Source organism: Indicator indicator, chromosome 5 (assembly GCF_027791375.1).
Source record: "Indicator indicator isolate 239-I01 chromosome 5, UM_Iind_1.1, whole genome shotgun sequence".
Lineage (NCBI taxonomy): Eukaryota > Metazoa > Chordata > Aves > Piciformes > Indicatoridae > Indicator > Indicator indicator.
This window is the reverse complement of record NC_072014.1, coordinates 27,187,760-27,207,652: the sequence shown is the minus strand read 5'-3', so window position 1 is coordinate 27,207,652 and position 19,893 is coordinate 27,187,760. Positions and strand designations below refer to the sequence as shown.

At 39.4% G+C, this 19,893-nt stretch overlaps 1 protein-coding gene across 1 annotated transcript; it reads right to left on the bottom strand.

Annotated features, from left to right (window-relative positions):
* Positions 1 to 1,102: 1,102 nt before the first annotated feature.
* PECR (peroxisomal trans-2-enoyl-CoA reductase) lies at positions 1,103 to 18,149 on the bottom strand. The gene is made up of 8 exons (XM_054381304.1): positions 18,035 to 18,149; positions 14,924 to 15,057; positions 7,349 to 7,514; positions 6,636 to 6,717; positions 4,413 to 4,509; positions 2,074 to 2,184; positions 1,424 to 1,535; positions 1,103 to 1,304 (listed from the first exon to the last, which is right to left on the bottom strand). The coding sequence occupies exons 1-8, from the start codon at positions 18,147 to 18,149 to the stop codon at positions 1,216 to 1,218; spliced, it is 906 nt and encodes a 301-aa protein (XP_054237279.1). The 3' UTR covers positions 1,103 to 1,215.
* Between the last annotated feature and the right edge of the window lie 1,744 nt (positions 18,150 to 19,893).

Here is a 19,893-nt window from a genome sequence, read left to right as displayed (position 1 = left end):
GCCCCTATATTTTAATGAAAGACATAAAATTCAAACATCTTTGCAGAGAACATCAACTGGGAAAGACTCTTACATTCAATCCAAAATGAAGTATCAAAGAGGTTGCTTCTATAGCACCAACTTGATTTTACAAATTGAAGTGAATAAAAAAAAAATACTACCACCAAACACAGCCTCTTCAAGAGACATTACAGAATCACAGAATGGTAGTGGTTGGAAGGGACCTCTGGGGATCACCTAGTCCAATCCCCCTGCTAAAGCAGGTTCACCTGGAGTACGTTGCATAGGGACACATTCAGGCAGGGATATATACTGCAAGATTTCTGATTTTTAAATAGATCTCTGCATTGATCACAAAACACATGTATTTTAGAGACACTAATGAAAAAAACCTGTGTTAATACTGTAATCCAACACAGTATGGATAGAAAGTGTTGTATCCTGTAAATGAAGGGCCCCAAATTGCTCCTTTACCAGTATAGCATAGTGCAGAAAGCACTGCAACGTACACCACAGCTTTTGCATGCTCAGTGGTTGAAGCTATACTGTTTCCCATCACTGTAAGTTGAAGCTTATTATCTGATTATTCTACTATCAAATTTAAATTGCAGCCACTTTAGCTCCATTATGTCATTATATCTGCAAATAATTCAAAACATTCCCAATATGATATGCCATATTACTTTGAAACATTAATAATTCTGCCTTATTTTAAACTCTTTTCAGAGAAATACTGGCTCAGTCTTTAAAATCATTTTTGAACATTCAGTGTGTGGCTGAACAGAAACCTAGAGCTAACAGCCACCTCAAGGGTTACTGATTCAACTAATAATAACGAAGATTTAAATTAACTTTTCCCCAGATTAATCCAGAATAGGATTCTGAAACCTTCCCTCTCTGCCCTCTTCACCTTGAAATAAATATTTTTTATTCACTTCTGTCTGAGATGCTTCATTATTTAATGCCTACGCAAATGGAAAAATTGTCTTTTATAACTTTCCAATAGACTGAATGTTTTCAGGTCAGCAAGTGCTTTCAGAGAATAAATTTGCTATGTACAGTCCCTCAAATTTTAAATATAAACAAATGAAAATCGAGGCACTCTGTAGTTATGTATGAACAAAAAAAGTTACATTGCTGAGAATACTAATCCCAAATCACAAAGTGAGATTATCAGCAAGCGTGCAGTTGGGAACGAGGTGAAATCCTATTCTTCTAGAGCTTTGGCTTGAACTTGCCAGAAAGAAACTCTTTAAGCATTTCAGTATTTTTTCCTCCTGGTGGCGAGGGCCATCTGTCATGATCTGAGGAAAACAAAACAACACACTTAGTTGATTGAGAAACTAAGCATTTTACTTTTGTGTCCTCCCACTGCCCAACTTCAGTTTCTTTGACATTCATTATTTTGTAGCCCATTTCTTACCAGGTATTTCTAGGGTATGGCTATATAAACTTTGGCCTCCATCCACAATCATGGTTATTCCAGTTATGAAGGAAGCAGCTGGAGATAGCAGGAAACATACTGCAGGAGAGATCTAACAAAAGAATGACAATTTAAAACTTTTTTAAACTGCTGGGAATTGTTTATGTCAAAGACACTTGCAAAAAATTTTACAGACAAGACATGCTCAGTAATGAAAACCCTAACAGTCTTGAAGCCATTTTCCCAGCCACAAACATCAAGTGCATAACAGATGAAAACCAGTAAGCTCTCGAAGAGCAGCATCAGGTGCCAAAAATCAAACAAGAAAGCTGACTAGTTTATCAAAGATGCACATTCTTGGTGGAAGAGAGCCAAGTGCTTTCAAGATACACATTTTTTGCCATATTACTATTAATTCGTTCAGTTCTCTCTGCTGGAAGTCAATCTTTTCAGGAACTGATACCTATTATAAAACACTTAAGCTGTAAGAGGCATCTAAATTAATTTTTCAGTGTAACAGTGACTACTAGCTAAGTTTCCCACTTGGCACTACAACTCATTTTTAATATTCCGTCATAGCGCGTTATAATAAAGACGATTCAAAAGAGACACAGACGTAGAAACACCACCAATGTTCTGAAATATGTTACCTCCTCAGGAACTGCTGCCCTCTTGGCAGGAATCTTTGGTATGTTGTTTAACCACATCACTGGTCCTTGTTCTCCATAGTTTGCAACAGCAGTTTCTGAAAACACTAGTCCCTATTTTAAAACAGTATAATGAAAATTAAGTTCTCTTGCATATGTTTAAACTGTGATCATTGTAAAATTATGAAGTCATCATTACTGGGATTTTCTGTAGAATTAAACTATCTAAACAACACTTGAATGCAAATTTTTTAATTTAATGGAATAGTATAATTTATACAAGAAGGTAATTTGGCTGCTAGCCACAGCTCTATTCAAGTGCAATAATTTAGATTATTCCAGTTCTTGACTGTCACATCAATAACTATAAAGCGAGGAGTATAAAGAAGAAAGTCAAAGACTGTTTTGAAATTACAAGCATTTCATAATAGCTTGCAGCAGAAAACTACAAAGCCCCAAGAAAAACCTATCAATAATTTCTTGTCATCTGTAAGAACACTAGATTGGCTTTATTCTGAACTATGAAGCAGACAGATTTCACAGTCAGAATTCAGACTCTCCCTATTTAGCTTCTATAGAAATAGAAAAAGGCAACTGTCTTTGCTCTGATGATTACATACAATCCAGTTTAGACTTGAGAAGGAAGACAAAGGCTACAGCAATGGAAACACAGGGTTACATAGATTAGTTATGACAGAACCTTTGGAACTCAAGGTTAAGCATGATAACAAAATTTTAAGTCATCCATGTAGTACATGCTATGACTTCCAAGGTATCTATGAAAAGCAAGTGACTGTATTTTGGGACTTAGGGAAGTAACTCATATGTGAAAAGACTGGATTTAGAATGCATATTTCCCCTCTGTATGTACCCATTCCCTACATGTTATTCTGCTCCTATAAAGCAGTAACCATTTTGTATGGTTACCACAGACCTAGTGTATCCATAAAGGTGACAGAAGGATATAAAATATTATTGTTAACTACAATGTGGATTTTTGCTACGAACGTAGTAATAAACCAAGTAAATACTTCTGAGAGAGCTAAACCACTGAACTGTTTGCTTGTCAAAAAATTCTTTTGACATGTGCTATAAAGTATAATTAGTATGATTCATTAGGTAATTAGCATGCCTGAAAAATATACTCACATAATAATGCTGTCTTAATTACTTACTTCCCTAAGACTTAGTAAACCAGAAATAAAACCCCCCAAACCAACAAATAAACAGGGAAAATGATCTTGATGTTTAACAAGTCTCCAGATGAGTTTGGCTCACAGAGACTATTTAAGAGCCACGACCTGAATGATAATCACACGTCTGCCATTCTCTGCTATGCCTAAGACAGTGAGAGAGAGGTTTTAGGGAAAAAAGGCACAACTGGGTATACAGACATCCTAAAAAGATAGTGGAAAAATCTTCTCTTCCTAGTGACCAGTTAAGCAAATCTGACAACTATAATGGGAGATAAGATAAATTCAGAATGCAGAAGCAAATGGAAAAAGTTTACCTTGCTTCTTTTGTTTCCAAGGGAGTTAAAGTGCAAAATAAATTGTGGTTAAGACTGAAGATGACACCAATCATAAAAGATCACACAATCTCAAATTCCAAAGCTAAGGATTATATAAACTCTATATGTGCAGCACCATACACTGGAAAATATAGCTGCTCTTTTCATATAGTTATTTTAAACAACTGGTGCATGCTACCTACTTCCTCAGAAATGTGGCAGGCATGTTTTAGCTGACCTGTATAGTGGTTTCCTGTCTGTAAATATTTGATAAGAAAAAAATCTCCACACATATTTTAACATTTGATTTGAGAGAAGGTCCATTCCAAATACAGTCTTTTTATGCCTAAAACTAACCTGACTTAACCTGTAAAAGACATTACGTGACACAGAGATTTGCAAAGTAACTTTGTAAACACAGGTGGAAACCATCAGCATATCTGAATCTCACATAGAAAAACATGTTGTGACCTCATAAATAATATAATCATTACTGAAATGCAATCTGAAATTTTATGTCACAGGTTTGTAAGACAGGTCACCAACTCCTGCTGGGTATCATTTCATTAAGCTAGGAAAAAAACCCAAGAGCAACAAGTCAAAGCAGAAAGCAGAAGCAATTTTATTCCACATCTCTGGCTCTTCACCCAAACAGTGCAAAACACTTTCAAATGACCTGAAGAACGTAGATGGGGGAATCACAACTAAATACATACATATATAAACAAACCACAAAGAGGCTATAGATTTTAAAAATCCCTTTTGGCCTGAAAGTTTTAAGCATGAACATGTACGATAGCTAAGCTTACTCAGACTGTTTGCCATTACTTACAGGAGCAACACTGTTGATTCTTACTCCACTGTGGGCCCATTCTAAAGCTAAACTCTTCGTTAGGTTTTCCACTGCTGCTCTTGCAGCTCCTGTATGCCTGTTGAGAAAAGAAAGCAAAGGAAGCATCTGTCCTCTCAGCTAACAGTGCCCTATGTTCATTCTATCACAGCTTCACTAGGGAAGTCAGAATAGCTTTCCACGACTGGACCAACCATCTCAGAGAGACAGAGTTTCTTGTTTGTAAGTTTAGCCATAGCTTCACATTTTAAACAAGCTATGCTATGATTTCCTGCCACTGTTGGAAATACTTACCATATCTTCCCCAATGTGATGTGAGGTCAGCCACATGCTACTGCTGAAGCAGCCTTATAAAATCAAAAACAACTGAAGGCAAACTTCAAATTGTGTAGAACTACAAAAGGTAGGCTGCACAGGTAAAGCAATACTTGCAAGGTCAGTAGTCTGAAAAATAGTTTAGATCTTCTGACAAACATGATTAAAATGAGCTATTATTAAAAAATTACTATGGGTGGATGGAGACAGAGACAACTATAGGCTGGGTAACGTCACACATTTTACTGCTGTAGAAAACTAGTCTGAAATGATCACAAGCTTGAGCAGATGCAGGCAAACATACTTCAGTGATAAATAGCAGCTAGTGGGACTCAGAACAAACTAAGAGTTTAGCTCCTTTAGCCTAGCAAAACAGACTTACAGAAGATAGATACGATAGCTCCTCAAATACCAGGAAAGGAGTAAGACTTAAGAAAAGCGTAAGAAACCCCAACTTAGTCATATGTTCAGGCCATAAATAAATAACCTCCAGGCACACTATGATCAAACATGTTCAGTTTTATGTTCAAAATTCGTATTTATAAAAAAAATGTATCAGGTGACTTTTGATGTGTGTGGTGGCTCAACTCCTAAAGGCACATCTTTTTCAATAGTACATTTCCAAATTGAGTATCAGTTCAACCAGAACTTAATTTGAAACTAGTTTTGTCCATCTATCTACATTCACACAAAACAGTTACTTGGGAAACTTTCTTCCACTGTTGTTCAGAACTAGGGTTTTTATCTCTTGGTTCAACTCTCAAGTACAGCTTCAGCCTATTTGCCATGGCAATTCAGCCAGACTTACCAGGAGTGGACAAACTTAAATAACTGTAGCTTCAGCACCACCCTGTGGATCTCTAAATTTGTACTGTGCCACCAAGAACAAGGTAAGTGAGAAACTATTCTGCTGTTCCTTTTTTAAAACTTCCAACCCTTAATCAGGACAAAGAGAGATAATTTAACATTTGCTCAAATTATAAATATTTTTCAATTAAGAAATTGTAAAAATGTAGCATTTTGACAACTTAAACATTTCCTTTGAAAATAAAATGGGAGCAATTGATTTTATGAGTATTATCTCTCTTTCAACAAACTGGAGCTTTTTTGGAGAAAGAGTTTCAAATTATAAAGCTCCTGCTTGCTATCATCTTGATGGTAAAGAAACTGAAATAAATACAGTACACATATGGATATGGAGGATGCTGCATTTTCATACAGACAGCTGCAATCATTTGTGTCAGTATGAAAGCACTACATATGTGGTAACATGTTTGTACCCACAAGCCTTCTCCCAGTCAAGGAGCAGAGCAAGTAGAACCTATTCTTTGCCTTAGCAATCTTCTCCAAGAAAGATGGCTACAAAGTGAGAGTAGAAAGGAAAATGGCAAAGGCAGGTATTACATGACCTGAAGGGTAAAGCTAACACCTGTTAACATAAGAGAAATGATCCTCCTACTCCCATCCCAACTCCCGTAACTCATTACACCATGAAGACCTGCAAACTGACAGTAGCAGGGCAGAAGTGCCAAGTTCCTGCAAACCTGCCAGAAATTTGGAGAGATAAGAAGTAAAGGTTCCATTTCAGTCCAAGTAGTCCCACAAACATCCCATTTGCAGTGGATGTTTCAGTGGGAAGTCTTGCTTCACAGTTTCTTAGAAACAAGTTGACACAGATCAGATGCCATTTACTCCTGTAGTCTCTACTGAATTAACATGAGATCCCCACACAAACAGCCAAGTCATCCTATTGCAATCTTGATCTAACTACTGTATTTCTACACTCTGCTGCTGCCCAGTGCACACCCTTCTATAATGAAGTGTTTAGGAGCCACTAGTACTTCCTGAAGAAAAAAGTATAGGAAAATGTAAAAATAAAATATATATTACGACATTCCAGGAAACCCATTTCTCACAGCAGCAGTAATGTTGACAATGACACCTCCATGTTCCCGCATCCAGGCATTGTACACTGTATGAAGGAGGAAAATAACCTATAAATAACAGATGAAATGTATAAAAATGAACTTCCCAACTGAAAGTCAAATTTGGAGTTTCAACTCCAGCTACATCACAAATTTCCCATGCAGGTTGAGATAAACAATCTGGTCTTTATAGCATAGCCTCACCACTGGAGCGGTGAGACAATAGGTGTGCTCCAGGTAAGGTTCTGTATTTGTCAAGAAGCCTTTTGGTGGGAATCAAGATTTAATGCTTCCCTGTCAATTACTACCATATTCCTAATGCTGAGAATCATGTACCATATTTCCATTGAACTTTAAATTAACATCCCTGATGGGAGGAAAAAAATCTTTTGCTGTGTTATGCAGAGCCACAAAAGTGCTTTTTCAGTAGTTGTTTAAATGAATATCCAAGTCAACTGACTGGCCTCAACCAGGAGATCTTACCTGCCCAAAAATGTATGTTTGTATACATGAACAAATGTAATGTACAGTTTAATGTAAAGCTTTGAATGGCATTTATGGAAACAAATAGCCACTGTCAGGTAAGTATGTGAAAGAAGAAGGCAGGGAAACTTTACTTGTCTTCTGGTATTGCTGTAGAAATCCAAAACAAATAAACAGGAAAAGCTTGGTCCTCACCTGCTTTGCAGCAGTAGAAGGTCCCTGTCAGATTTGTGTCTATCACAGCATGCCAGCCTTTTGCACGGATGGCTTCAGAAGGACTTGCAAATTGTCCCCCTCCATTATTCACCAGGAAGTCAATCCTCCCATGAAGATTCAGTGTAGACTTCACCAAAGCTTCTACCTGAAACAGTATTTGTTAGTGTGGTATGCTGATTGACCTACATATCAAATTTCATTCTCAGTACTTTCTCTCTCACATTCTTTTCACTCATGAAGAGGAAGTACCAGTGTTGGAAGTTGGTATGACAGGTTTAGTCAGCCACAAAGGATTGGGGCCAAGTCCATCTTTACTTAGGAAATCTTCCTGGTATAATGCAGGTGCTACATAAAATAACAGGACTGAAAGAAGGAGATTCAAGCCATAGAAGTCTTGTAAAAACCAAACATGCACAAAAGCCTGCTACTTAAGACCAAGAATCTCTTAATTTTTATTTTTTTTTTACAAGACTGAGGGTGTTCACATGAGATGCTGCAATTCTTCTACATGACGTAGATCTGGGTCCCCATATGACCCATATACCTGAGCGTTTCAAATAGAAAACATGTAATCTTGTGAAGTTTCAACGTTCTTATCTAGAAGTTTCTGTGTTCACTAAATCTCTGACATAAGAGTTGGCAAAAGCAGATCTTCTTAAGTAGCTCAAGGTTAGTTTTTACCCTACAAAACATGAACTCTAAAAATTCTGGGAATGATACAAGCTGTCTTCTTTAGCAAAAGAAAAGTCAGTATTCGACTAAGATACTTTCCGTTTATAAGCAGGACAAACACTTCCTAGTAAGAGCAGAGTCTGGTGCTATTTATCTTCAGGTACTCTGAGAAAATATTAGCAGAAAATAGGAGGAGATATTTTATTCACTCAAAGAGCTGCTAGTGCAGAAAAGGTGTGGCTTGAGTTCATACGGAAGGAAAGAGATGCTGAGAATCTAAACCTAATTCTGAACGCTGACTTAATCTGAACTACAGGCTATAAACTAAGCCTTTTGCATTGCCCTCTATTTCAGAAGTGCAGGAGTTTTGCCACACACACTAAACAGAAGAGCACTTCTTGGGGGGAAATGTATTTCAAAGCATTCAAAGATTTTACAGATATCAAAGCTGATGTACTTTTTCTATTACAAGGTAGCAGTAAGAACTCTATAGCAACTGCTTAAGAATTTAACCTTTATCTCAAGAAATGGGAAATGGGTCAACATGACTCTTTTCCTGCTTACATTACCTATCAGAACCATGCATCAGTTATTCCTATTCAAGCATATATAAAAAGTTAATCTAGCATCTGTGGTCAAAGAAAACAGACAAAAAAAAAGGACAAGCAAGGCAAAACAAATAGCAGGAGTGCTGCTACTGCTGAAACAGATTTGACTGGAGGAAGGGTATCAATCAGCCTTCCTCTGTATTGACTTAGCAGTAGAAAACATCAGAAATAAAAGAACAAGCCATGTGTGATCTGTATCTAACCAAGAGTGTAACCAACTCAGTTTCCTAAGTAGTTGGCTTACAGTTTTGGCTGCTAACAGTTCAGGATGGTTTAACAAGGCAGTATGCATCCTGTGAGCATGCAGCTCTGAAGAAGAAAACCTAAACAAACATATATTGACTTAAGCCTGGTTGAAAAACTAAAGTCTGATGAGAAAAAAATGCCTTAAAAATAATTTTGATACCTAAATCACCATCTTTAAGTCCTGAATGTCATCTTATTCCTCACATCAGTCACTGCAGCTTGTGGAATCTGAGGGAAAAAACCCTCTAACAAAACCCCCAAATATCTGTGATAGCAGTCCCAAAGCCATGACTTGTGAGAATCGTCATGCCACAAAGACTTCCAGGTTTGCTCACAATCAGAGAAAAGTTATGACTTGCTAGGTAGCAAAAGTTATGTTCTGTTCAGCAGTATCAAATGCTTCTCCTTGACAGCTTGAGGATCTTGCTTTGAATATTGTTCTCCTTAAGTCACTGAAGTATGGGCTCATTTATAGAAGAGAAGTGGTTTCAGTACAAGCAATGTTAGAACAGACTAAGGCTATTCCAGTTGGAGACAGGTGAAAAAGAGAGAGAGAAAAAAAAAAGATGCTAAGAGTCATAAAAAACCCAGCAAACAACAAATTAACAGAAGAAAAATCCACTGAGAAGACATTACAAGCAAGTTTTTAGGAGGACACCACCTGCTATGGCACATGGATTGAAAATGGTTCACACAATGTATCTTAAGAAACTCTGTTGTTGTTCCTACTTGCCACACCATATTCTTAGGGCAATAAAAAAAGCTATCACCACAAACATAACAGTTCTGCTTTCCAAAAGCCAGCAAAAGCTATCAGGCTGTCCAGTGACAGCTCAGATGGCTCCAACTGTAGCAATCTTCACAACGGCTTCTGTGTTGTAGAGAATGTATTGCTGCAGTGCTTCTTCCAGTTACAGTAAACATGAAGACTGCAGCCACCAGCACAGTGAGAAGGAGTGTCTGGTAGAACACGTTTAGATCACAGTGAGAAGTAAAGAAGACCCTTTCTATTCCCAGATACACAAAATCCATTTGGAAAGAATGTCATAAGCTGCTAATGACTCTCTCTGGAAGCAAACCAAAACTGCACAAAACCTAAGTTTATCTGAAAAAGAGCAAAAAGAACAAAATCAGGCACTTCAGACATCACCAGAAGACTAAGGCTCTCACATACATACCTTTTTTGTGTGACAACTCAAAAGTATTACACAATAGCACACCTTCACAGATAACTTTTATGGCAGTACTTAGAAGGAACCAATGATTGCATGCATTCACAGGTCACCTTGAACTTGAGTAAAACTCAACAGGCAAACTACCCACTACAGAGTGTTAGAGATCTGCTATTTGGGGATGAGAAGTAGCAGGCATTCTTGCACAGTGAAAACAGGTATTCTTCATTATTGCTGTGTTTTAAAGCGCAACAAGAGGAATCTCTTATCCACAGCTCCCCACCAAGCCGCAGTCTTCCACTACAGGCTTCACACACAGAGGCATTAAATATTTATAAACCAATCAAGGCATGGTAAGCTACGAAGTTTATTGGAAAAGAAAACCTACTAGTGAACTCAGACAGAAGGTAAGTGCTAAAGAGGACTGTACTGAGCCTGTCTCAGGGAGTCTTGTTTGTCACATGTCCAAGTGATAGGTTTTACCCTCAGGGGCTGATCCAGCAGCAGTTGTTGCTGGAGCTTAAGTATGGAAAGGGGACATTGTGCACAGAATTCTGAATTTCTGGTTTCAAGAAGAGCAGGAGCTTACTAGAAGTACAAAGGTTTATCTTCCACTTACCTAGGTATTTCTTCTACTTATCTAGATGCCAGTTAAAGAAGTGTTTCCCAGAGTATACAGAACGAAGATTTTTCAAGAGTAAGAGGTTCTTTCATGTCTGTCTTTCTCCCATCAACTCATTTAGAGTAGCTAAACATTTAAGAAACACAAACACATGTTTTCCCTTCCCAACCCCTACAAAGATAAATAGAAAGCTCTTTTCGTAATGGAAAAGGGATGGAGTCCTTCTCCTCCACTCTGGCCACCATTATGTTGAGGCACTGGAATTAATTAATTAGATCCTTGGATTTTGGACTCCATCTCAGTAAGTGCAAACTGACCTGCTCATGCTATATTCAACACATTATGTGGGCAGTGCTAGAAAATAGGCAAATAATTTAAATCACTTCAGCTTCATAATCACTAAGAAGCAATACTGATCACAACATACACTTCAGACCACAAGATAAAGGACAGATGCACAATCACTGGAGAATGGGGCCTCATGAAGACAAAGCACAGAAAACCTCAGGTGCACTTACCGACATCCCAGAACCCTCTACTCTTACATCTTTAAAAACAAAATGGGTTTGTTATCCTTTACAAAACACTCAATGGAAAAATAGCTAAAAGCAGCAGCAAACTCATGACAGAAATAAGCCTAACGGGTTATGCACTGAAAATCCTCCATCAAGAAAGATTATTTCTTGTACATTAAACGAAAAGTAAGCTTTGTTAGAAAGTAAGAGGGCCTCTGAGGATAAAGATTAAGAGACTTAAAAATGTGAATTCATTAAACTATTCCCAAGATATCTGTCATCAAGCTTCTGCAGCAATTAATTCACTGTATTTTCTTTGACTCTTCCTAGGCCAGAAAAAACTCTAACAGACATATTGCACTATATGATGAGGGATGAATTTTGTTATGTTTGAATTTCACAGATCCAAACTAGGCCACACAAGAGGAATTAACCATCTCATCTTCAAAGCAGGTTAGTTACTTTCAGAGTTGCAAGAGGAGGAGCATTTTTTTTTTAATTCTGGCAATTTTGAAAACACTTTCATCTTTCTTAGATATCTGTTGAAAGTCCCTCCCTCTAGTTTGCCTGATTAAAAAATTAAAAACAGGACAAAATTCACAGGGGCCTTCAGAGAAATGCAGAACAACTGATGGAGATTGGGGGAAGCAGAAAAAAAGAGGCATTCTACAGTATGAACAGATGGCTTGTTCCCACAGGTGATCATAGTAGATTCCTTTAAGAAAAAAAGATTTCCTCTTAGAAAGGTTTCAGTGAGATGTCAAAGAGAAGGATATACTAAATGAATTATCTATTTCTGCTGGAAACTTCCTGGGCTTTGTAGCTTGCGATGGATCAGTTCTGCCATCCGAGGAAGCTTGAACTCCTAAGTTTTTTTCCCTTGCTGAAACATTTATAAGGTCTTTCTCCTTCACATTCTTTGGCACCAGAGCTGAGAAAGGGGATGTAACAACTCACAAGAAATACACATTAGAGGCTCTCCTCTCTACCCAACAATGTGCTTCTGTGAATTTCTGAGCTAAATTCTCTTCATTCATACTAATCTGAAACCAGACAAGAAGTTGTAAAGCTACTTATTAGTAGCATACAGACCCAACCCAGCAGTAGAAATCTTGTTTCTTTTGGGATGGAAGTCAAAAGCTTAAATGCTCCCTCACTCCCATCTTCCACTGTAAACAGGAAGCTATTCCTGTATTTGTGAAAATGATGAAGTGTTTTATTGCTGTGTTGCCTCTATTTAAGATTTACCTCCTAGCCTAGAAAAATCCTTCACATCTTTTACTGATCCCTCTTTCTAAGACTTGAAGTCCTAGGCACTAAATTTTAGGCTAAGAAAGGAATAGGTTTTTAAAGTGCATATCTGATGCTCTTTGAACAGAAGGAAAAGCCCTAAGGCATTTTTCCTCTAGTCTCTACAAGGCCATCAAGTGCAAATTACAAGAAAGTATTTACCATTGTTGCTCTTAGTAAATATAATAAGCCATAGTGAGCAGTGGCTTGTGGAAAATCTGCCACATCCTTCAGTTCTGAGTTATTAACAGTTTTTAACAGTCTAAGTTACCAACTGTTAATTTATCTAGTTTCAATTTATGAAGTGTAATGAAGTGCTATCCTCACTACAAATTTAAAAGTTGAAAATGTGACCCACACATTTCTGGTCCAATAGTAAACTTAGAAATGAAGTAACAAGTGGCCAGGATTCAGCAGGCTGAGAATCTCAGCATTAAAGAGCTAACGAGGAGGACAAAGTCAGAAAAACCAAGAGCTGGAGAACGAAAATCACAAGATGTCTCTAGCCAGTAAAAATAACTGGTTTTCAAGACGTGCATCTGGAATGAATCAGTATTTGTTTAGTGGGCACATTTAAGTTCTATGGTAATATGCAATAGAAATTGCATTCCTTATTCAAAACTTCTACAAAAGGCTTACAAAATTCCCACAATGGCTTCTTCTAAACAGGACTTCAACAGAAAGAAGAGCAGTTGGAGAAGTGAAGCGAGTAAAACTCACTGAATCAACAACTGAAAAGTTCACAACTGGAGTTTGATCTACCTTACTCCTCCAAACCCCTCTTCAACAAATACCGACATAAAATGCGAATGGTTTGTAAGAACTTCCACTGACAGGACACACCTGATAGCAGCTTCTCCAACATTAGAGGTTCTAAGAAAGTTCTGATGTATCTGTAAATGAGTAGCTTAAACCAGAAACAAGACAGTTCTATGATGAAACCACAAAGTAATAGCAGATAGAAGTTTCTCCAAGTATCAGCATGGCTACCAGTAACACAGAATAATGCCTAAACACTTTACAGAGTACTATAAAAAAGGCTTTAAAAGCACCTCCAGGAAAGTTTCCAAAGCCATTTAAGGCTGTTTTGTCCAATATGTATTTAGCCATGCTTAATAAACAGGGAACAAAGAAGGAACAAAGAATTTGTTTAGTGGAGATTACTTCTTTTCACCATCCAAGCCTTCCACCATCTCACAGAACATTACAGTTCCCACTAAGTAATTTTTAAACTGATGCAGAAATAAGATTCACTTGCAGAAGGTCATTAAGCATGCCAGAGTACTTTCTGCAAGAACAGTGACACAAAAGAAGGTTTAAACCTTTTTGCTTCTTTTACGTCTTTTCTTTTCTGTAGCTTTAATCATCTAAGTTGCCCTCTGACATCTGTCATAAACTATTACATTGCACTGCTGATGCTAGTAAATACAAACCTAAAATTCACTGGTAGGTGAAGAGGCATACTGCACAGCCCCAGGGTTCATCTCCTTCAGGAGAGAAATTCTAAGTATATCACCATAAATATTTTATGGCATGAGCTGTTCCACAAAAGAATTTTACTTTTTGCTTTACAGTTGTATATTAGGATATTTCTAGAATCTACATAGCTACTGAAGGTCATTAGTACTTCTTTAAGTTATGCTAGAATTTAATAAGAGACTTTGAAATGTTAAGAAAAATATAGCAATCAGTTACTGGAATGTTTTCTATCTGTCTTCAATAACTTAAAAACCCAACCTGATGCTGGACTTGTAAATGTTTAATTACAGAGAATAAAAATCAGGAGGTAAATGCAGACTTCTGAAGAACCTGGATTAAATACTTTTGCTCCTGGCCATCCATTTTTTGTAGTATGAACAAAAAAAAAATCAAACGTGATAGCAATAGAATTTGTAGAGACACACCTCAAATTCTAACTAGAATTTGAAATATGGCCAAAATAATAGTAGTGAAGTTTTTTTGCTTTAATGCAAGTAAAAGTGAAAATGCTGGGAACTTGTGTCAAGTCACAAGCACTGAGATTCCATGCTATGACTTCCTGTTTGAAAGTACTCTTCTGAGGTCTCCATCTTAACAAGTTAACACTTCCTCACTGCTGTCACAGAAATGTGACAAAGTGAGCTCCAGCCTGGCTGTAGAACATGCCAGTTTCAAGGCCTGCTTCTCCCAGAAGTTATCTGAAATAAATATGCATGGTCAGAAACATATTTGCAATTACAAATGTTTTCTTGCTTAGGTAGCTAACAAATGTTTTTTGCTTGGAAAGCACATCTTCATTTAGATCAACTTAACAGTGCTTTGCCAGTGCACCTGTCCTCTGATGTAAGCCACTTTTGAGAGGGCTGGAGAGGGCTCTGGGAGATCTGAGAATGTATCTGCACAAAACCCTTTTGAAATGTTATGTCCTAGAGCAAGATCATAGTCTTTACCTCATCTTCTTTGCGGATATTGCACTGTATGGGAGTCACTTTGGCAGGACTCATGGAAGAAAATGTTTTATTCAGTTCTTCTGCAGCAGCTTCTAATCGGTCAAGTTTACGAGAGGCAATAACAACACTGCAACCTGTAGAGACAAAAGGAAACACCCTTCAGCCAACAGAGCTGAAATTACACTTATACTAGGTTTTTAATAACATCATGGAGATATCTTCTAGGATGTGCATTTATTAATCACTGACTAGGAGATGCAGTGTTGAAGTTCTTGCAAGAGAGGGACACAACTGACATCAAGTACTTCTTAACAACAAGATCCCACTGTGCCAGGGAAAAAAGCAATCACAAAAATGTCACCAACATTCCCTCTCCTTCCTTCAGAAGAAAAGAAAGCCTGTAAGCTGCAGAGTCAGCAAAACAGCTTTCAGCCATCCCTTTTGCTGCCTCTGCTCACAACTGCCTCATTTATCAATTATGTGATTCAAAGATGCTGCAGCAGGTCTTGATTCCTAAACCACAAAAATAATCTTAGTGTATGTCTGGATGCAATTTTGACTAATGGTGAGCAAATGTACTGCTCTGCTTTTAAAGTCTACAGAGTATGAAGGAAAGGATGACAGCCTTATGAGATTAATTCCTATCTGCAGACTACAGACAGCAGGAGCAGAGGCTTTCCGATGACACTGCCATGGATAAGAATCCTTGCTCAGAAATGAGAGTTAAAACTATGCAGGAGCTCAAGCCTTCTGTTTTTTTCAGCATTTGGATGCAGGACTCAGTCTACAGAGAAAAACAGTGCAGGTGTCAAATCAATAGCAAGCACTCACGCTACAGTCAGTCTAGTTTCTTGTCACACCAGCAGACTGAGGACAGCAATTGTTACTACAGAAACTGAAACAGACTATACAAAATTAATTCCCAGTGCACATCCACTAGGCATGCAATTTCACATTATGGATAAGCAAACCACTAGCTTCCACTGCCAAGAGGGCAAGGAGGTCTCGCTCCCAGTTCCCTCCTTCCATAATCCCAACAGAAGCCATTCCTTCCTCACAACAGCTCTGCTGTTCATCTGCTTTAACATAAACTAATTCAACACCCTCAGCCAGCCCCCCCAAAAAAATAGTTAACACCTTGCTAGGCGGTTGTGGGTGTTTTTTTTTTTTTTGTTACCGTTTTACTGAGTGGAATTTGGCCTCTCATGTGATCAAACAAACAACTCGAAATAACTTGTGGGAGTAAAGAGCAGCAAGCTGTTCATTTGACTCAGGCTGTCTTGTGAAACTATACATAAAACTAAAAATAAAAATTAAAAAAAAAAACAGTAAGGATAGATGAGTTGAATTCTTCCAGAAAGAACTGCTGCATATACATATCCCTAAGAATGGGATCTTCACCTTCAATCGGTGGCAATCTTAAAATAACACACCTTGGAAGTCTCCTGATTTTTTAAATTAAAAACTCTAGTTACTTGCACAGTCACCTAATGTGCAGTTCATAAAGTGCACAATTACCGATTAACACAAAGTACTAAATCACAGTAGAATATTTATCAACTTAAGTGCTTATTAATACACACAGTGATATTGAAAAAGGTCCAGTAAAAGATCATTCTTCTGCTAAATACATTAATTGGGGGAGGGGGCAATTCTAACTCGATGAGGTACCTACTGTACAAGATGACACTACAGTTATTTTTCTTCACAAAGAATGACCACATCATTTCCTGACAGGGTCAGGGTGAAAAGTGCACGAGTTTCTAGATGAAAGGTTTAAATCTGTCCAGGCGGCCTCAAAGAGGGCTTGTTACAAAAACAATGTGCATCATGACTGGCATTATGTCACTCTTCCTACAGTCTCTGTCCAACCAGCTCCCTCCAGAAAAAAACACGAAAGTAAAATTTACACAGGGAAAAACTTCCCAGTCATTTTGTCAGGAGCGGTAAGCAAGTCTGCAGGTAAAGGACTTAAATAACAGCTCCTCAATTTTCTCCTATGTGCCTTATAGCAATCTACAGCTTTGTTTTCTGGTTTGGTTGGTTGGTTGGTAGGGTGTTATAGACATATGCTTTTGTTATTTGTGGTTTTAGTGGAAAAATAATGCAGATCAAATTAAGTACAATTTTAAGGCAACTGAGTAAATAACATCAACCAACAGTGTGATGACATCTAAAAAGCAGCTCTTTAATGCAGCATGTAAGGACACTTAAAAAACCCGCTTAGTCTCCCAGTAATACAAAAGCAGCAGAACTAGCCCTCAGCTGCACAGAGAAAATGAAAAGCTGGGGCAACAAAGGCCAGAGGCAGGCAGAAATGTCTCCCAGCAGTCTGTTATTAACAAAGAAAACTCTTTACCAGGCAGTGAAACGGTGTGGTGCACATTTCAACAGAGCAAACCATGGCGAGTGTGTAACTCTGAGACCTGACGCTCGTGCTGGTGTTTTGCAGACAATGAATGCAATCATGTTAATGAACATTTTCTGAAACCAGTCTGATGATCCCTTTACGGAAGCCTGCAGAAAACATGTTGCAATGCAGGTAACCCAGAAGACGACCTTTCACTCCAGGCTATACTGCTTCTCTGTAATCAGCATGGAAATAACACTTACAAAGCACAGGCTGATGACAGACTAAATTCGGGACGTTTCTGTCACAAGCACTGCAAGAGAAGCACCATTTCTCTACGCTTACGGTGTGCGGCAGATCAAAACCACACTACTCTGTAAGACCTCCAGTTAGGCAAGACGAAAATTCACTTAAAAGGGAATAAGAAAGAAAAGGCTTGGGTTTAATATGACCTCACTTTGACGTCTGTAGTTAAAATAGCACATCTTCTAAGCACTAACGGGTCAACAGACGGCCTCGCATCTCGCTCACTTCGTTCTCTTCGGTATTCACTCAGTCCTGTCAAAGCGTCCTACGCACGAACCCGACAGCTCGAGCCCTGCCTACCCTCCAAAACGCACCACAAACCCCCGAGCGCTCCCCGAGTGGCCGCCTCCAAGTCCATTCCCCGCCTTCGCCTCACGCCGGGCCCTGATCCACTGCCCCTCACCCTGCCCCATTATCCCACTGAGACTCCCTGCAGAGTCCCACCCCACGCCCACCTAGGGCCAGCAGGTCGGCGGCGATGGCCTTGCCGATGCCGGTGCCGCCGCCGGTGACGATGGCCACCCGCCCGCGGAACAGCCCCGCCGCCAGCAGCCCACGCGCCACCGCCATCTTTCCGTCTCAGCCTCACACAACGGTGGCTGCCACGTGACGAGAGTCCCGCCCGCCCGAGCGCCGGGGACGGCGAGCGGGTGGTGGCACTGCTGGCGGTGCCCGGGACCCCGGAGAGCTGGGTCGCTTCTCCGTCTTGCGGCACGGCACAGCGCGGCACCGGGGCCCCGCGGGCGGAAGGCAGGTAAGGGGGACGGTTATCCACGGCTGGATAATGCCCGGGTCTGTCCCCGCGGTGAAGGGGACCGTTGGACGCACGTTCAGGGCTTAGGAGGGGATCGGTTCCTCAGGTAGCGTCTTCGAGGTCGCCTCTGCCTGCTGCAACCTCGCAGCAAACCCACCTAGTCCTCATCCGTGGTCTCATCTATAAAGGGAGGGGTTTTCCTATTTTTCTGTACCATTTCGGGTCACCTTCCACAGCGGCGCGGAAAGATGCTCTCAGGAGCACGGGGCGTGGAGCCCCAGTCAGGAGAAGTCAGTGTAATGGTCTCAAGGTGCCATAAATAAACAGGAAAAGATGCTTGTGGTCTCCTGCCCAGGGACCCGCGGATGGAGAAGCCTCTCGCCAGGCATGGACTTTGTTGAGAAAAGGTCGTGAAAGCGGTAGTGATCTCATTTACCGTATCCTAACACAGCCTGTTTGTGCTAACATGCCTTTGTGGTGGAGTTTTTTCCACTTAAAACTGCTCTCGGTAAGGTCAATATTAATTATTCAGTTGACACCGAGGACGGCCAACGTTATTTTCCTTTCTAGCCCGCAGAACATCTTTGTCCATTGCAGGTGATTTTAACCAGTGCTGATGTGCCCAGGACCCTGTGTGTGCATGTTCAGTATCTTTCCAGGCATCTCTTCTGTCTTTTTCAATAGAAGAGACCCTTGAAAGTGTATCTCAATTTTATCCTATTATTTTTGCCTTAGGGAAGATGGCTAATGTGAGAAAAGAGTAAGAAAAATCTTAAAAAGACACATATAAGTAACATGAGAGAAACATCGAGTCTGTTTTGGTTTTCTTTTGGTCTTTCCTTTGTTGAATGGATTTATTTTCTTTTCCCAGATCATATTCTAAGGTTTAATACTTTAAATCAGAGACCATGGTAAGATAGCATCTTTACTCTGAAGCTGTATGTCTCAAAGGAAGTTGTATCTCCACCTTTTAAGTTTAGGGAAGGAAAGGCATGGAGAAGTTAACGGTATGTCTGGACTCATTCAGCAAAGGGTGACAATACAGAAATGGGCTTCTGCATGGTGACTTAGGCTGGTGAGGTGACCATTAGACAAAGCTGCCTTCCAGATGGGTAATTGTATTATTTTCTGTAAGGAAAATGTGAAGCACTGTGGGTGACAATGAAAGAATTTCTGCAGCCCCCTTTAATTAACTTCCACAATCTGTAGACTCCACAGATCCCCATTAACTGTCTTGGGCTACCCTACACATCGTAGGCAGGCTGTATCAGAGTAATCATTAATTAATCCCAGGGAGAAGCACTCATCAGTGCTAGTGAACTAGATCTTCATATTCCAACCTGCTTCCTGACTGAGCTGCAGGCCACCAAGGAAAATGCAGTAGGCCCCTCTGCTCCTATGACTTGCTTTATTTCAGTGTTCTTCCCAGAGAGCACTGTCAAATTATTTTTCTTCCGTATTGGGATAAATCGCTTGGGGGGGTGTGTGTGTGTTTTTTTTGGGGGGGGGCTTTGTTGTTGTTGTTGGGTTTTTTTAATTTCATAATGGCCATAGAAAGGC

What these genes read in the sequence shown, in the direction of transcription:
- PECR (XM_054381304.1), bottom strand. Translation starts at nt 18,149, where the DNA reads ATGGCGGTGGCGCGTGGGCTGCTGGCGGCGGGGCTGTTCCGCGGGCGG. An exon ending in ATATCCGCAAAGAAGATGAG is followed by an intron (nt 7,515 to 14,923) that starts GTAAAGACTATG and finishes ATACTGTTTCAG; the next exon opens with GTAGAAGCTTTGGTGAAGTC. An exon ending in AATGGGTTTCCTGGAATGTC is followed by an intron (nt 4,510 to 6,635) that starts GTAATATATATT and finishes TTTTCTCAACAG; the next exon opens with GCATACAGGAGCTGCAAGAG.